Source organism: Pyrgilauda ruficollis, unplaced genomic scaffold (assembly GCF_017590135.1).
Source record: "Pyrgilauda ruficollis isolate IOZ18807 unplaced genomic scaffold, ASM1759013v1 scaffold183, whole genome shotgun sequence".
Lineage (NCBI taxonomy): Eukaryota > Metazoa > Chordata > Aves > Passeriformes > Passeridae > Pyrgilauda > Pyrgilauda ruficollis.
Genome location: NW_024517318.1, coordinates 131114 through 150003, shown reverse-complemented (window position 1 = coordinate 150003; position 18890 = coordinate 131114). Strand labels below are relative to the sequence as shown.

Genomic DNA, 18890 nt, shown 5'->3' with positions numbered 1-18890 from the left:
GCCTGTTTTGCCAGTGATGTTATTGTTATTATTGAAGCTGAAGGAGAGAGCTGGGAATTCAGTGCCTGACAAAGTGGGGAAGCAGGAGGAGTGAGTCTTGGGGCTGCACATCCAGGGTTGCACCATCAGGGCAGGGAGAGACTTCAGTCAGGGTAGTTGCTGAGAAGTCACCTAGCAATGTGCTCATAGGGTCATGTCTTTGCATCAGAACAGAGAAAAAACCTGGCACTTCTCTCTGATTTGTCATGAGAAATTAAAACCAGGTGTTACCTTAGCTGTCTTGGGAGCAGTCCTGGGAATAAAAACAGCAATTCACAGAATAAGAGGAGTTTGAGATCAGTCTGTTTAAATTGCCAGAATATGTTGGTGGCTTAAGTAAAACAGGCTAGAAAACTTCCTCTCTTTTGTGCTTGAGGAAAAGGCATCACTACAGACCTTCAGTACACCTCAGCACTGCCATGCTGCAGGCAGTTAGGAAGCAAGGAGGCCAAACACAGGCTTTATATAAAAGTTTAATGCCATGAAACCAGAATTTTCCTTGGGTCTAAACCCTGGGGTTCCTTCAATCTAAGCTATTTGCTATGGGACTGCAAAAAATAGTTCCTTCCTTCTGACTCACCCCTCTGAGCTCCTCTGACCTGGCAACCATGGGAGAATGTTTACATGTCCTAGGACAGACAGAAGCATGTTGATGCTGCTTCCTGTACAAACCTGATGCACACAAACTAGTAAAGGCTGGCACACACTGGCTGGTGACATTCCCACTGTGGGCTGCTTGATCCTTAGGAGATTTGGGCATGCACCTGCTGGAACTGACCATTAGCAGGAGGTCACACTACCCCATACTAATAAAAGTATTTGGTATAAAAAAAAGTACCAGTAATAAAAGTTTAGAAAGTAAAGGACCTGCCAGAGTTTTTTGCAGACACACTTCAGCTATCCAAAAGTAGGTGTCATGATTCATGATTCAGGTGAGAAAAATCACATCCCAACACACCTTTTCCTACCCCTGCTCATCCTCAGTCAAGATATGGGGTTGAATTAGGAAATCTGTGTCTTTTACCTCTGCCTTTGGTGTGGACATGGAGAATCACCTTATGCATCTGGCTGTTCCACTCACATTCTGCTACAGCTAAAACACCTCCACAGATAAAAGATCAGCCTTGGCAAAATTCTGCTTCCTCTAGGTAAAGTATGCAAAGAAAAAGTAATTTAACACAATCCAACTCATTGTCCCTAGGGTAGCAGCAATTGATTTTTATCCTGATTTGAGCGTGCTGAGCCATTCATTAATAGCTGCTCTTCTGCTGATCAGTGAATAATTGTGAGTTGATCTATTCCTAGGGGAAAACCCCCCAGATATTGTATGTGCCAGCTGAGTAACTGGGCCAAAATTGGCTCGCTGTTTTGGGTTGTTTGCAGACCTTTAGGTGTCTGCTGTTTGCAACATGCATCTGGCGTGACACATTATACGGCACGCTTTCTGCCACCGAGATGCTACTAACAAGGCAACAGCCCAGATCCAGCAGTCACGGGGACAGTCCGAGAACAAACAATTATTTTTGTGTGCGCATGTTACCTCTCGCAGCCACAGAGACCGCAGGTCACATTCATTTGGACCAGCGGGGGCATTCAGGCCTCACCCGGGGAGCCCCGAGCCATGTCCCTCCAGGGTGGGTGCGGTGCCCCAGTACGGCTGGGCTGGGGCCGTGTTTATAACCCTGAGTCACGCTGCGGAGGGCTGGCGGCGCTCTGCTGCCTTTCAGATTTAAAAAAAAAAAAAAAAAATTGCTTTTAAATATTTATTTGTTTGTTTGTTTATGTTCTGCCGGGCAATAAATCGGTGCACGAACAGGACGCGCCCTTCCTTGCCCCCTGACCTCTCCCCATCCCGAGCACCGCGGCGCCTCCCCGTGACTCCAGAGCGGGGCTCGGGGGTCAGCTCCCCGTGGCACCCTTCCGCGGGCTCGGGGCGGCGCCTGGCCGAGACGTCACGGCGGCGCTGTGCCGGGGCGGCTCCCCGTGAGGCGGGAGCGGCCGCAGCTCGGCGGGCGGAGCTGTTTGCGCAGCGCCGGCCGGCTCGGAGGCAGCCGCAGCAGCAGCAGCCGCAGCCGCGAGCGGCGGGACAGCCCGGCGCCATGAAGTTCCAGTACAAGGAAGACCACCCGTTCGAGTACAGGAAAAAAGAAGGGGAGAAGATCCGGAAGAAATACCCCGATAGAGTCCCCGTGAGTGCGCGCTGCCTGGGCGGCTATGTGCTGCGAGCCCGGGCTCGGCCGCCTTTGTTTTCCGTGCCGGCCGTCGGCTTCTCGCCTTATTTTGAAGGCGAAAGAAATCAGTTTAATATAGATGATCGTGATCTCGCTGCTCTGATTCAAATCCCTGGCTGCTTTCCTGCTTAGTGCGAAGCTGGGTCTATTTATGGTGCGCGAAGGGCTGCATTGTGGGTGGGGGGTGGAATACACCTTTTTCCCTGAGATCCGCAGTATCTCCACAGCGGGAACGCTGCTGATCTTTTTCTGGCATGCATGGGGGTGATTGGGGAAGGAGCTCACCGTTGTTTCTGTGAAAATGGAGATCAGTGAGTGGGTTAACCGGGTACTCTTCATACTAAACATGGTCTGCATCCGGGTCATCTCATACGTCCTTGTTATTTTTATGTTACTTCAGTTTGTTTTGTCTTTTCGATATAGCCTTTCTCTTTTCCTTTGCATGAGCAAAAAATGATACTTCTCAATCCTTTTGCTCTCCTGTTTAATCATCCTGTGGAGAAAATGTCACTTGGAATGCAAGGTCATCTAGCTAAATTTTGCTTCCTCATTCTTAGGCCCCTTTTGGAGTGCCTGTGGGAAACTTTTGACTTCATAATTCCGAATAATTATTGGGACAAAAAAAAAAAAAAAACCAAAAAGACAAATCTAATTAAGTATAGAATTTTTTTCCCTTTTAAATAAACATTTTGCAAGTATTCTTTTTTTCCATCCCCACTAGAGAGGTCTGCCCTAGATTTACTGCACAGGTGTACTGCTTTCAGAAAAAGTGGGACCCCCCCCTATAAAACTAATGACAAAGGGGGAACAGTTACACCCCATGTTTCCCTGCAGGCTAGCAGCATGTTTTGCAAGTCTCAAATAGACTTGAAAAAGTTTTTGGAAGTCAGTATTTGGGTGCCTGTTTTCTCTGTGTTTGGGAGGCCTGGCATAGCATAGGTTGAACATGCAGCAGGGCAGCTTGAAGTGTGTGAGGTTGGGTATTTATGATGAGGGCTCTGTAGGTCGGTGGAGAGAGAAGGTGTAAATTGAGGATTAACGTGGCAGATTGCACAGCAGGCCATGACAAATGTGTCAGGAAGAACCCTGTGGGGAGCCCAGGACAAGGCCCAGTCTGGCAGGACGCAAAGGAGGTCAAGATAGAGGGGCATCAGCAGAATTTTGTGAAGAAAACCAGGACCAGAATTACAGGGCGTGCTGAAGTTAAGGATTATTGGAATGATGTACCGCAATGCCCAGACTTGATGCAGCACTCCGTTCTTCACTTCACTTCTGTGTCTGCCCTTCCTGACAGCAGGATCCTTGGAGATGTCATCCTTTTGGCTGCCTACACTGCAGTGCCATGATACATTTCAGCATTTTGATGAGATTTCACTGCCCTGCATTATCACAGTCACCATTCAGCAACAGCTCAAATGTAGATAGGCTGTATTCTGCCCTTAGGATTTTCCTTGTATTTTTTATTTAGGTATGTGAAGAGTTTAGTGCTTCAGAAGAGATAACCTGCCTTATCCAGCAAACTGACTACAGTTGCCAGTCAGCTTAGCAGAGCACCTCAATTCTTTCTGTGCATCTTTGCAGGAGGGAGATGTTTCTTAACATCTCTTCAATCAGTGGTGATCTGATTTAAGCCTTTCCTAGGAGCTTATAAGCCCTAACACTCACCTCATTCTCATAGGCATGATTTCTTTTCCTTTGCTATCTAATGATCAATCTACAAGGCCTCTCCTTCTTCCTCCCCCGCCAGTTAGGGTAGTCACAGCAAGCAGTTTGACTTGTCAGTAGGTTTTTTTAATTGGAGGCAAGAACTAAAGGTTTCTCCCCATTGCCGTTAATTGTGTTAGATACTGCTTTGTTTGGCTGTGCTGGTAAAAAATGTGAGAAGTGCTGTTGCTGTTCAGTGAGATTGGGGTACTGTCCTTTCCTCACAGCATTTACCAGCTGCATCTTGTACAGAAATGTACTTCCTACCTCAAACTGCCTGAAGGAGCTTGAGTGCCTTGTGCTAACGTAGGTACTTGGAAATCTTGAAGTAGCTGAGGCAACCATGTTTCTATTTTAAAATCAAACCTGGAAATTTCAGGGGGTTTGGCTGTGCTGGCCACATTCAAATGGAGCACAGAGAAAAAGTGTCCTAGTTCAGACCTCTCTGGTGTGAGATATTTTGCAGACACTCACTTGGCTCTAGAAGGATTCAGGTTAGCACAGCACCATGTCCAGGATAAATACACAAGCTCATGATAACATTTTGTTCTGGTGTGGTGTCTTACTGGTGGGGCAACACTGTTTTGCATCCAAAGAATGCTTAGTCCACAGCAGTTCAATCTTTTCTCTTACACAACAGCTGTATTTGCTGATTTGGGTTGCCAGAGAGCAATAGGAGCATGGAATCCTTAGAAATTAGTCCCACAGTGTTTCAGGTGGAGTATTTACAATTATGGGGCCTAAGGAAATTTAAAAGTTTAGGAAGTTCAGAAAATCCAGAGATTTAGTTTGGGTGGTCAGAATGGCTTCTGCAGAACAGCAAGCCGCATAGATTGAAACATGATGTATCTTTTACCAGTTCAAAAATACATAAAACAAAAAAAAAATGCAGCTTTTTTCCTGCACAAATACAGTAGTTCCAAAGGTTTCAATGGAAAAGGAGATCAGGTCACTTTGGAATAATTCCTGTTTTTGAGGTAACTATTTTGCCTAACTCTGCTAACAAAAATTATCTTTTTTAGCAAAAGACCTCTTGGTCTGTTTGATCTTAAAGCTGCTGAGCTTTGTATTTTTCTGTGTTAGAATATAAGCAAATTACTATTTTTGTCAAGAGATCTCAATGGATCCGGTTGCCCAGATGGTAGGCTGGTTTTAATTATTGTATGTTTACTTGACTAAGGAAATGTCCATAGTTATCTGAACTATGGATAATAAACTTAAAGAATATGAATTTTAGAGTAGATAATAACTCCTGAAGAACTGGAGATTAAAAAAAAAAATTCCCCAGTGAGCTGTAGTTTCTCTTTAATTCTTTGCTTCCTTCTAGAGCACTTGGTGTTGGTGAAAGTAGAAATTAGGATGTGGGACTACTGGGAGTAGGGCTGATTTTGTGCAGGGCAGTTTGGAACTGTAACCTGGAAACCGTTTTACTTGCTTGTCTTCTCACAAAATTAACCTGAACTGGGAACATCAAGGTGTCCTATTTTTTATTTTTTTTTTTTCTCAGCCATTATGGTTTATTTTTATGTCTGTTCTGGACTCTTTTTTTTTTCACTCCCCATGCTTACTGCTGCAGGACTGGGCTCCCTGCACAGCTATTGGGAGTGATTTTAGGTTGTCTTCTGTTCTTCAAGTCATCTCACTTGTGTATTCTTTAATGTTGTGTATTTGTTACAGATTATATACCTAAAGGCCTGGTAGCACCACCAAAGGGTAATATCCTTATCCACTGATGCTTTTTGGATCATTTTGGTTTATGATACTCATCATCTGTTTCTTGCTTTCTCTCTCTCTTTACAGGTAATCGTGGAAAAAGCACCCAAAGCCAGAGTACCTGACTTGGACAAAAGAAAGTATCTCGTGCCTTCCGACCTCACAGGTAACAATGTCTACCTCCTTTCTTCCTGATTTTCAGTGAGAGGATCTCAGAAGTGCTTTTTACTCTGTGATCAGCACAAAGAAAATACCCAGACAGGCTCAACATCTTGTTTATCTGCTGTCCTTGTTATATTTATACCTTATAGCCTGGATTACAAAGACAGAATAGTCTGAGATCTTTTGAGGTATCTCACTGGCTTAGCTAGTGTGTCACAGCTGAGTTCTAACCATGACAACAGTGACTAACTAAATTGTGTATTATGGACACTGTCGTGGCCAGTCAATGATGACTTAGCTGCAGAGTTGCCAGAGGCTGTACTCTTGTTTCAGGAAGAGACAAGTTCTTGCAATAGTCCCATCCTTTTTCCACCCCTGTGGCTGTAGTCATAGTTACAAAGTTCTTTTTCTGAATGGTCATGGTGGTCTTGAGTGTGCTTTTACATCTGTTTTTATTTAAGAACATGAATGAGTTAAAGGAACAGCATTTCTTCTTCTTCTTGCAGTATTTAATGGACTGTGAAAAACTTTCTTGTGCAATGTAGTTCAAGTAAATAATAAGGATTTTTTTTTGTCAGGAATTATATAACTATTTACACCAAGGCTAAATTCTCTAAGGTGTTTTTGATCTGTAGGATTTAAAGGTTAAGCTAGTTAAAGATCTTCCCATCAATTCCCCTCAGTAGAGCATTTCATACCATAGTAGGTGGAGTGTGGATTTAGAGGGGACATGGCATGGGATGTGTATATGACAAACTGCCAGCTCTGACTGGATTGGCTACTCATGTGGTAACAGTCATGAAGTTACTGCTTTCTTCTCCTGCTTTTTTTCCTTGTTCATTTCCCCCTACTTTTTATATACAGTATGTGACTTCCACCACCAAAAGAAAACAGCCAGGGTTAGGGTTGATACCCTAATAAATACAGAAATAAACAGCAACAAGAACAAAAAAAAACCCTCCAACATTCTTTCTGCATCTTAAGGCACTCTTTGTTCCTCTTCAGTTGGTCAATTCTACTTCTTAATCCGAAAGCGGATCCACCTGAGGCCAGAAGATGCTTTGTTCTTCTTCGTCAATAACACCATCCCTCCCACCAGTGCTACCATGGGCCAGCTGTATGAGGTAAGCCTGGCCCTTTTCTCTTACCTTTCACTGACAAGAGCAATGTCCAGAAGTGTGAGTGGTTTCAGCTTGGTCACAGACGCCTGAACATGGGCACCCTCTTGCCTGAGCTGTATCCCATCACCTGGTATGGGGAGTTCCATCCCCCAGTCAGGAGCCTGGGGAGCCTTATCAATTCAACTGGTTGTTTGCTAGTTGAAAGGGTTGTGGCAAATACTTGCCCCAGCAATGATATATTGCTCCTACTACTTTAACAAAGTGTTGAAATAAACCACTTCCTTTTCAGAGATTGGGGCTGGGGAGGGTGGTGAACATAGGTTTTGTTGTGTATACAAAAGAAATTTCCTTTTAGCCAGTAAAAGTAAGTAAAAAGCTAATAAAAGGGCCAGTGTCACTGGGCATCCATCTGTCTATAAATACTTTCTTAGGGAACACTTATTCTTTGTCTAGAATTACTTTTTCATCACTTGTACTGTGTAAGTGAGGATTACGTAGGATGCTGTGAGCATTGCTGCCCACTATTTCTACTCAGCAGTGTTATTTGAACAACCTTAAAGACATATTGGATGCCCATATTTCTCAGTTCCATAGCCATTATATCATGGGTGATTTGCGGCCTGAATTGATTTCTCCTTTATTCCTCCTTCTGCTGGGTGTTTTAATAAAAGAGCTCTGGCATGGTGCTGTGAGCCTTGTTTGGCCTGTCACTTTTTGGCAGTAACTGGACACTTCATCAGTCTGTATACTAAAGAAGATAATAAAAGAAGACACAGGCAGGATGCTTTCCAAATCTGAACACGTTGAAGGAAAGTGTCTGATGTCCAGAGCTGAGGTCAGATCTCTGTTGCTGGCACTCCACGGAATTGTTGTGTCATTGTAATCACTTAACATATCAGCTCTACTGCTCGTATGTAAAACAGGACTTAGAAATACAGCCACTTGTCAAAGTGTTGTGAAAAAAATACCATCTAGAGGTGATTTTTGACTTGTTAAATCCTTCCAAGTCTCTCTCTCAATCTTAAGACCATACCACTGCTGAGATACTAGTGAACAGTCAGAGCTGTTTCTGTTGCATGCTTGCAACACAGCCTGGCTGTGGCTCTTCAAGTAAATTCCCTGTGTACAGAAGTGTGTCCTGCCTGTGTGTAGAAGCAGCACTGTGGCCAGAGTTGTCTTTGGTCTTGGGAAGCGAAGCCTTCGATGTAAACAGAGAGGAGCAGTGAAAAAGAAGTTACCTGCTGGTGTTACAGTGATCTCTGGGTTGAGCTTTCTCACATGCAGTGAGTTTCCAGCTTTGGCTCCTCACTTTGTCCCTTTGTCCCCTGGCAGGATAACCATGAGGAGGATTATTTTCTCTACGTGGCCTACAGCGATGAGAGCGTCTATGGCAAGTGAGCAGCAGCCCCCCAGGCATGCAGGCTGGATGGACTGATGGAATGGATTGGCGGGGATGAGGGTTGCTGGAGAGGCAGGAGGAGGATGCATGAGAAGAGAAAAAGAGAACTGGAAGTGAACCACATGCACAATGTCACCAGCTTCCACACATTAATTATCACCATTATTTTTAAATTGAGGGGAGTCAGGGTAGGGGGACAGGGTGAGCTTGAAGATTAAGGAGAGGTTCCACACTGGGGGGGGTTGGGGAAACTCCACTGTTCACAATTCTTCTCTTGCCACAGATGGAAGTAGTTAGTGCTGGAGGCTGCTAGACAAGCCAGTACAAAGAAGCTCCGGGAGAGTGACTGGGCAGGATGGCCATTTTCATGTAATCCTTTCATTGGATGAAGAAGGCATGCCATGTATTGTACACTGACCTTGTCCTGTCTTGTCCATGGCTCCCATTCAGTGAGCTGTGAAATACTTCACTCTGCCCACACAAGGCTGTCCTGTGCTGACAGTCCTCACTCCAGCTACTACCTGTGAATTGTTCTGAAGGTATTGTGTTTCCCATAATTTCCATCAGTATTAGAAGGGCTGGTAGCTCTGTCCATCAGCATTAGAAGGGCTTACTCTGAGGGCTGGGAACTCCTCAGCTGTAAGACATGAAGGTTGGGGAAAGGAAGGAAGAATTCGGCAATTTTTTTTCCTTTGTTGCTTTAATTGCAACTGCTGGACAGAAAAATTACCCTTTTGTTCTTTTCAGTGTAGTCAACTGATAAACTTGTAAGCGCAGGGCTAGAAAGGACCTCAAGAGCCCACACCAGCTCTGAGACAGGACTGAGTATCCCAAACATGTCCACCATGGCTGCTCATCAAACTTGTTCTCTACTGAACTTCACTGAGGAAGATCCTGGAGGCTGCTGAGATTGTCTGTTCAGTTCCTAGCTAGCCTACAAGTGAGATTGCTTTTCCTGATACCTAACTTTAGTCATCCTAGCTGTGCATTAAGGCAACTAACTACTAGTGGTCTTGTTTTTGGTGAACACAGAAAATTATCTATCACTGTTGTCCTTGTACCAGTCTTCTGCAGATTTGAGGATGGCAGAGTTCCTGTGGGTTTAGCCTTCCCTTCCATGTCTCATCCCTGTACAGCCCTTGCACCACATGCACAAGCGTAGGAAATCAGTCACTGCCGCATGTGTTTTGCTGGCTTTTTGTGATTGGGTAACAGTACCTCTCTATGCCACAAGAGAGGTTCTTTTAGACTTGAAGGGAAAAGGGAATAGATTATCTGTAGATTTTTTTCTTACTTTTTTTTGAGCCAGTTTTGTTCTTAGAAGGGTGTCAGATGCTGTGCAAGCCTTATGTTGTCATGCCAAAGCAGTGTCTTCTCAGTGGCACGAACAGCACATTTTCCCATTACTGCCATAACTATGATGGAATAGGTCTTGGAGAGTGAGCTGACTTTCAGGAAAATTCTGGGGTCTTATGTAAAAATCAGGCCTGAATTACTGTAAACATTCCTACATTTAAAAGAGGGACCAAGAGGGAGGAAAAGAGAAGAGGGATGGAGAATACAGGTAAATTCCAAATCAAGTTGAAGGAGTTTGCTCAATTTACTTATAAAGTTAGATCACCATTCCCTGTGCTGCTCAGGAATGAGAAATCAAGATGAGTGCTCTTCTGAGTGTGGGGAACAGGAAATCAGGTCTCAGCTTTCTCTTACTGTTGTTACATGGAGGTGCATGAAGTAGGAGTGCTGATGGGAGTGTCAAGTGGGAGTTACTGGCAGAACTGTGTGAAGGTCAGGGAGGTGGGGTGGGGTGGGGTGGGAGAGTTACTGCCTTTGTGGGTGGGAAGTACTGGAAGAATGGGAAAGAAGGGAAGAACCACAAAGGATGCAGACAGAGTAGTCAGAATGGGCAGACAGAAAATGAGGGCACAGATGATGTAGTGGTTGGCATAAAATCCCCAGTATTACATCCCGAACTTCAGGTTTGCTGTTCCATCCTGTGTTCATCTGGAATAAATGTGTTTGGATGCGTTGTACCTACTGCCAACTTTGGATAACTTCAGTTTCTGCCTGCACTGCTCAGTCCTCTCTTTTAGACTCACTCTCCTTCAACTACCAGGCTTTCTTCAAATCCTTTGGGTGCAAATCTGCATCAATCTCTTGTTTTAGGAAGCTCTGAATATTCTGAAGCAGAGGACAGACCCAGGTGGCTTTCTAGAATAAAAGAGAAGACACAGGCAGATGGTGTGCATCTCTCTGCTGCTGTCCCACTTGTTCATGCCAAGCTCGTGGTTAAGCACACTCAGGGGAGAAAGAGTTGGCACCTGGGGTGCTTGGTTTTGTGTTCAGTCCTCCCCTCCCGCTGCTGGGTTTAAATGACACGTGGGACTAATCACAACTGTTTGTTACGTGTAGAGTTTGCGATTTAGTTTAGTTCTTTTACAGTTCTTTCAACTGAATTGTGGCATTTCTGTTTTTATGCTAGTATTGTACAAGGTAATGATGCTAATTTTTTTGTGCTGATTAGCTGCAGGTTCTTGTAAAATAAAGTTAAGACTAGAGCTTAATCAACTTATCAATAAAGATTTGAAAATCACAGATTGGTCCAAAATGGGTGACTAGCATTTCTTCCCACTATGGGCTTGTAAATAAAGGGACAGCTTTGCCAAAACATTTGCTGCTACTTTTTCCCACAATCCCAGGTTTACTCTCTCCTGTCTACCAGGACAAGTCCCATCGCTCCTATTTTTGGTGGTACTGTCACATACACACCTAGCTGTGTCTTGCTATGCCACTAGTGGCATCTTTAATTAGGCTTGGATGATGTAAGAAAGTCTTAAGATGCATAACGAATACACTGATGCATTTTCTGCCATTTTAAGGCCTTGAACAGTAATGGGGTGTTGGGCATCACCAGCCCTGCCTGTCCCTGCCAGGCACCTGGGGCCACTTGTCCCGATGCCCATGGCCCAGGACTGTTCACATCTGTCCTGGCACTTTCCCTGTCAGCCCCTCAGGACTGTGGTGCTGCTGCAGCAGGGCTGGCCTGCAGCTGTCCTCAGCCCTGCACAGCCATGAGCCCACTGAGGCCCTGCCCTCAGCCCTGCGTTTGCCAGGCCCTGGCAGGCTGGCAGGATTCCTGCTTTGTCACCTATGGATGGGGCTGGTCACCACCTGTGGCTATGCCCCACTGCCTCGGGTGGGTGCAGTAGGACAAGTCCCATGTGCTGTGCCAGCCAAGTCCCACACAGAGCCACGCATCCGTCCTGTGTCACCACAGCCCAGCCTGAGGTGGAACTTGCCATGGGAAGAAGTGAGAGAGGCCCAGGGTGCCTGCCATGCCACAAGGTCCTTTAAAGGTAGGAGAGCAAAGATAAGGAAATCTGGGATTCCTTGAAAAAGAAGCCTGCAGTAGTGACAAATGAGACTGCTTTTCCTTGTGGATATTTGTGCACTGAGGGGGAAGGAGTCCTGCTGGGAGCCGGCAAAACCAGCGGGTACCATTTGTTCAGCACCATGACTCCAAGCCAGGCTCTAGCAGTGTGTGAAGAGGAAAGGGATGCATGCTGTCACCTGGAGAAGCAGTGACAGACATGCCACTTCTTGCCCCCCCCTCCCTCCATGTCACCTGTGGTTTGTGTGGGTCCCTCTGGCTGAGGGGGCAGGAATGGGCCATGGCAATGCTTCAGTGGGACCAATGGCTCCAACCCTGTGCACTGAGTGAGGGAGTTGCTTGGAGTGATAAAGTCAAGATTACAACACTGAAATCCACAGGCATAAAACTTGCTATGCTTAATAGGACTTTCTCTTCCCGCTGCATACAGAGGGGAGCCACTGTGAGAGCTTCTGTTGCTGCTGCTGAGGGGGAGAGTAATTCATCCTGCATTGGAGCCTGCCCATAGCAGCCATTTCTGAGCTCATATCTACCACTGTGACTGAAACAAGCTGTCCCTGTGTGGCAGAAGGGTGCTGTGACTACAGCCAGATGGGCACAGATGCAGCATACACTATTAGCTGAAATAATTTGAATTTCAGTTTCAAATGCACTAAATATTTTTCTGTGTGGACTGTGGTATCGTCTGCTGGCTCAGGTAGAAAAGTGGTATAAAGTAAATCTAAGTAGTCATCTCCCACTCCTCCTCTCATCCCCCCTCTCACCCCTTTCCTAGGAAAATGGTGCCACAGAGATGTTTGTACCTGCCATGCTGCTTTGCATGTTTGTATCAGTTCCACTGCTGAGAGGCACTAACACAAAATGTGCAGGCCAGTACATTGCTGAATGTAATTTACCTGGTCCAAATGTTGAATATTAGCTTGTGCTCCAAGGCTGTTTTATTTATAACCTTTGTTTTGTGGGTTATAGAAATGGTATTAAAGCAAGGCCCAGGGGAAATGATGAGCTCAGCTGGTTTAGAGAGGTTAAATAATTAATACTCTCCCTTGGTCACTATCGCTGCACCTGGAATCCTTTCTCCAGTCATCCTGATGCTTTCCTTTGAAGAAAATATTTTCCTGGAGCAGAGACTACCCAAGTTAAGAGACCACTTATTTTGGGGCCTTACAACATCACTGTGAAGGACATATCTGGACTAATATAAAAAGTCCCAAGTCATGCTAAACACTGATGTTTTCACTTCCATAAAACAGTCATGTCTGAGATGAAAGAAACACTGATTAAAACAGAAATAAGACTGCCGAAGGGAGAAAGTCCAGCTCATTATTGTCACTCAGATGAATGCTTCCCCAGGGTGAGGCACAGAGAGTGACTGGAGAGCTCATTGCTGGCATGGCACTTGCAGGACTGACCCAAGCAGAGCACAGCTGACCATGAACAACAGCTGCCCCAGCTCTTGTTGCCAGTCTTTAGGAGGTGTTTGTGTTCCTGGAAGCTTGCAGGCATCCCAAAGCACAGCCCAGGCCTGGATATAGATGTGTTACAGGAATTAGTTAATATTCTATTGAAAAAGCTGGATCTTGCAGCACCTTTCCCTAAAGGAAGGGTCTGATTCTCCCTGATTTTGCACTCTGGCCAATGCTATCTGCATGTTGTACTGTTTTTTGGGAATTAAAAGATTGTTAATGAATGCTAAAAACAGTGCTACATGGAAGCAGGGGGAGAACATAAAGGTCCTAACTTTCAAGGGAGGACATTGCTAGAACTGCAATAAGGTTGAATATACTGAATTATCAGCTGAAGGAAAAACTGATCTGATTCATTTCCTGACCACTCTTTATTCCCTCCATATCTGGGAGGAGTCTTTGTCAGAGCTCAGGACCCTGTTTTGGCTTTTTATCATAACCCTCTCTTTATCACTTGAGCTGCCTCCTGCAGTGTCCACACACCATCCAGAAACCTAGAGAGCTTTCAGGAGGTAGCAGTGTTTGTGCCTCACCATCCTTGAGCCAACTGATATAACCTTTTCAGGCTGATAAAACCTTGGGTTTGCTAGCTTGCTACTTAACCCTAACCCTAACCCCTTTACCATTTTCCATGTAGCAGCAGACCTTGAGTTCAGTGAATGTAAATCCCTACATTAATAAATCCCTACTGTTTGCAGAGGATTTAACTCTCTGCTGTTTACTAGGGCAAAAACATTCCCACTCACTGTTGCCAGCACATGTGGCAAGTGTCACAGCTGCCACCAAATCTGCAGACTGTTTCCTTGCTGCTGAAAATCTGGCTTTGCTCTCCCAAATAGGATCCTTTCTGCTAGTGCTCGGCAGATTATGGATGCTGCTGCCAAGGGACTGATGGAGCACAGGGGGTGACAAGAGGATGGCAACTGCCTGCAAAACTTGAGAGTGTTTCCTAATGTGTCAGGGAAACCAGGAGTTCATGGTGTATACACTTGTACAAAGAGAGTTCTCCATAGTGTAAACCCTTTAACTTTTCTTTGCCTCCTGTGTCCTCTGGTATCCTGCTATTACTCCACTTGCACCTGCCCTTTTCCCAGCAAGATTAGCAGGAACAGAAAGCTTTCCCCACCCTCTGGTGACCCTCCAGCCACCTTCTCTCTCAGAGATGACAGAAGGCTGAGATGTTCTCTCACGCAGCAGCCATCCTCTATCTCCGTGACCTGGGGTTCAAAGACATTTTGCAGCAATTGAGCAGGGCTGAAAATGCCTCACATCCCACATCATTCCCACAGTGAATACACACCTGTGAACACACCGCCTTGCCCACACACCCAGAAGTGTGGCTACTTCCTGTACCTTATTTCCTGTACACCACACCATGCTCATCCCAAACACACCTGGAACACAAACACATCCACATTTTCTGCCGCACCTCCCACCACAGAGTGGAAATGAACAGTGAAATACAGGGTGGAAAAAATGCATGGAGTAATACACAGTCATTAAGGTGCTTGGATGGAGTATGTAGGTAGTCAGAATGCAGGTGTTTTAGTTGGAGGCAATTAGCCCATCTGAATATTTCCACAATGTTGTAGAAGTTTTTCAAAACACTGCTAATCAAGTATCTAGGCATGAGGATGACTATTCTCTGAAATAAACGTAATAAAAGCAAAGACACAGCTCATGTCCTTTATCCAACTAATTCACATATGGAAACACAAAAAAGAATGGTGTCCATAACTACTGTAGATTATTTAACAGAGGGATCAATGTATCTTTTAAAGGTATGAAGTAATTTTTTTAATCTCTAAAACTCTAAGCCCAGGCAAGCAAAAATAAGTAAGTAGAAGTCCATATTAATCTCGCTTTTGTAGACCTGAATTCTTCATACCTGTTGATGCCTAAATGGACCAAAACCCTTAATTGTGCAAATCTCTATCAGGTAAAGTAGTGAGCCAGAGAAAGTTTACAGGAGGAGAGCCAGGAATCTGGTCTTCTAATCTGGGCATTCCCTGGCTCTGTAGTCTTTTTATGTAGTTCAGGTAATTACAGAAAAACTTGTAAGTGCAAAAGGAGGGAAAAAAGAATCTGTAGCCCTCAGAAAAGTCTACAGCTACTAAATTGCCTTTCATCTATGGAGTGCAAGGATGCCAAGAAAGCACTGCGTTACAGGAAACCCTGAAAGAAGGAAGTCCACTACACACAGCCATATTTCAGAGGTGAAGAACTATGAAATCCCCCTCCTTCCCTTTCAACTGAAGGTTGAAAATTGGAGTCTGAAAAAGCAGGACCCTTCTGACTAGGAGTGGATTGTGTTGGGATAAAAAGAGGGAGGCAAAGCTGGTGTATTTTCAGTTTGTGGAGTGCAGATGGAGGTAGTAGCATGGAGGAACAAGGTGTGGGAGGGGAGTGAGGACAGATGAGTGAGGAGACTGCAGGATATAGATTAACCTGGCAGAATTGCATGAGAAGCCCAGCACTGAAGTAACATATTGATTTTCAAGGCAGGAATGAAAAGGACTTAAACTAATGCCAAAGGTACTACAGAAAAAGCTCCTCTGCATTAGGTGGGTGGTTGCTCCTACAGACATTCAGGCTGCAGGTACAGGACATCCTAAATGCTTTTGCCTGTTGTCACATAGAAAACTCGTGGCAGGGCAAGGGAGCGAACAGCTCACACAGGGAAGACCCTTCTTTTTCTTTAGAGATGTTCTGAGCCCAAGAGCAAAATGAGCATATGATTGAAGAACTGGTATCATTATGCAGATATGCTGGCAGTCTAATAAAGTATTTAGGAAAGAAAAAGTAGAAACAATGGGTAAAACAAGCCATTTAGAATGGGAGCCAATAAAAGGCAGGCGTAAAGCTGCAATTCACTATGCAAAAATTTATAGAATAATGATGGAGAAGGTGGTAATGCAAATTAGAATCTGAAATAAGTATTGCTCCACTTTCCAGTGGTTGTTCAGATGTAACACTGAAATATTTCAGATCTCACTCACTCAGTGCATCTTTTCCAAGGAGAATACAACAGAACATGAGCAGTGACAGGTCTGATCATATTTCATTAGTTTGCATGCTATTACTTCATGCTTATATACAAAGTTCCATATGCCAGTCTCAGTTCTTTCAGAAGTGATCTATTCAGATTCTCAGTGGCCCCATGGCGTAGCTCTTACTGTCTCCAGCCTGCTGCTGGGGAAATGGAGGTGCAGACTTGTGGACGGGCTTGCCTCAAGGCCATACAATGAAAAAGAGTCAGAAAAAAAAAGCCTTATCTCCCTGATCTCTAGAACTTCTAATAACAAGCTTCTGCTCTTTACACAGCATAATTTGAAATGCGGATTCTGTACATTCATAGATCTTTCGTTAATGAAAGAACCCCCTCATTAGCTCTAGGAACACAGTGTTGTAACATTTTGATGTCCGCCATCTGTGGACTGGAAAAGCTCTGATTTCTTTGCCAGAAGCAGCAACTATAAGGTAGTTCCTCCTCTTGACGTACTGCCAAGGAAACGCTGCTGAATTGTCTTTGAGCAACAGCTCTCTGCAAAGCTCATTGATACATTTATCTGTGACTTCTTTCTCTGGAACAAAATAGAAATCACAGTGCAGGCCTGGAAGAAAAAAAAAGTCTCATTTTTTTCTTGTCATTTAAATTTTGTTGCATTTTTGGCAACTTAAAAGGATTTGGTATCTGGTCTTCTATTTTACTGTGAACATGTTTCATAAACTTTGCAAATTTTGACTGTTCCAGAAAGCAGAATGAAGTGGGTATTTGGGCCAATTTCTGAGCTCTTGAAAAATCACAAAGTTTCTGAGGCAGGTCATATTTCAGTATCTTCTTTTGTTGTAATAATCTCATATTTTTCCAGAAAGCAGGAAACACACACAAGTAGGACATCCCCATGTAGAAGGAGCTGTAATTTGACATGGTGCACTCACACTTGACTCAGCTGTTGTAGGCCAGTTGCTCACATAGCTTGGACATTTTCTCTGCTTTCTGCAGTTGGTGTTGGGTTGTCCAAACTACAAAATTACAAAAATCTCCTTTGCAAAGAATTCTAGGTCAGAGCCTGCTCCCCAGGGAGGATCTAAACATGCCACCTGGTCTAGCAGCATATGCTTGAACAAGATAATGAAGAAACAATTCTAAAAGGAAAGTAAGCTGTGCTGGGCAATTAAGATTGAGGTAGCAACAAGAAAAGAACACCACTCAGTGACTTAAAATCGAAGCTTTGCTTGCTGAAGGGGATGATTTAGTGGGCGGCTGGCAATTTCTAGCTGTGGAACACAAACACACACACACACAAATAACCCAACTGAAAACTCCATTTGTGTCTGCGAGGGGTATCAGGGACAACAAGTCTGTATTGAGCAGGGTTTCTGTAGCAAGGCTGCCAGGCTGCTATGTGCAGGAGCCACCTCACAGCTGCTTCCAGGTAACTTTGATATGGATGTGAACAGCCCAGGATGCTTCAGAAACCTCAGCCTGTCAAAGCCAGTCAGAAAATACCCAACAGAGAGTGTGACACCCCTGCTCAAACAGATTTAAGAAAGAGCAACACCCAGAGCAGGTACACACCCGAGAGACTGTGGTTTGTGGAAAACCCATATCAGAGCAGAAGAAAATGAGCCAAATGCATGGATTGGCAGAGAGAAACCACTGCATTCCAGCCTCAGCCTCCTGCACTGCCCACCACATTGAAGGGACTGGGAGAGATTGAGTGTAATGCATGGGAAAAACAAGGTAAGTTGGGACCAAGAAGGTCTCAACCTTCTTGGGAGTGGTGTTGGACTGAAATTGAGTTAGAAGGAAGAGGAAAAAAGAGGTGTTTACCTAAATATTTGTTTAATTGTTTAGTTTTACTTTTTTTTCTCAAAGGCCAAGTCAGTAATCAAAAATTTACTCTAGTTGGTGATAAATTAAATTAAATTCTCCAAGTCAAGACTATTTTGGCCATGACACATGCCCTTACTCCACCTGGTAAAAACTGCTCAAGAGCAAACTGTTGGCACAGCTTGTTCATGTACCAGTTCCAACTCAAGATTAGCCTTTTGTGTGATGGCGTTCCTGTCCTCAGCAACAATTGTTTTACTGCTTAATGTAGGTGGCCAGAAAGTCACCAATTTCATCATTTTCAGGCAAGGCTGCTTTAGATTTCTCCACATGTTAATTAATGGTCATTTCTGGTGTCACTAATATGTTACATGATGTAAGGTTGTTACCAGTTCCTCTGTGTTTCTTTCTGGTCTGTACCTGAATTATTTGGAACAGCAAGGGTGTAGTTCAGAGCCTTAGCTGAGCTTTCCCCCCACAGCTGTTTGTGCTTTCCTTGTTTTCCCCAGGACTTACCAGATTCACATCTCATTTTGTCTGAGTGGTAGTTCTGGGCAAGTTGCATCACATGTCAAGCCTAACTTCCATTGCCAAAGGATCTCAAAGCAATCTACAGAGATTGATACTAAAATGATCGTCCTGGTTATGGAAAGGCAGCTGTTCTTCAAGCTGCAGAAAACAATCACAGATCAGCTACCTACAGGGTAGAAAAACCATTAAAACCTCAGGGCTCTGAAGCAGGAGAGGGGAAATACTGTCTGCTGAAACTGGATCAATACTTGGAGAAATACTGAAGATAATTCACTCCTGAGCATAGTTTGAAAATA

General features: G+C 44.4%; 1 protein-coding gene across 1 annotated transcript; it reads left to right on the top strand.

Moving 5' to 3' along the window:
* Positions 1 to 1832: 1832 nt before the first annotated feature.
* On the top strand, positions 1833 to 10962 carry GABARAPL1 (GABA type A receptor associated protein like 1). The gene is made up of 4 exons (XM_041464746.1): positions 1833 to 2228; positions 5775 to 5853; positions 6855 to 6973; positions 8303 to 10962. Exons 1-4 carry the CDS (start codon positions 2139 to 2141, stop codon positions 8366 to 8368), a joined length of 354 nt encoding a protein of 117 aa, XP_041320680.1. The 5' UTR covers positions 1833 to 2138; the 3' UTR covers positions 8369 to 10962.
* The last annotated feature ends 7928 nt before the right edge of the window (positions 10963 to 18890 follow it).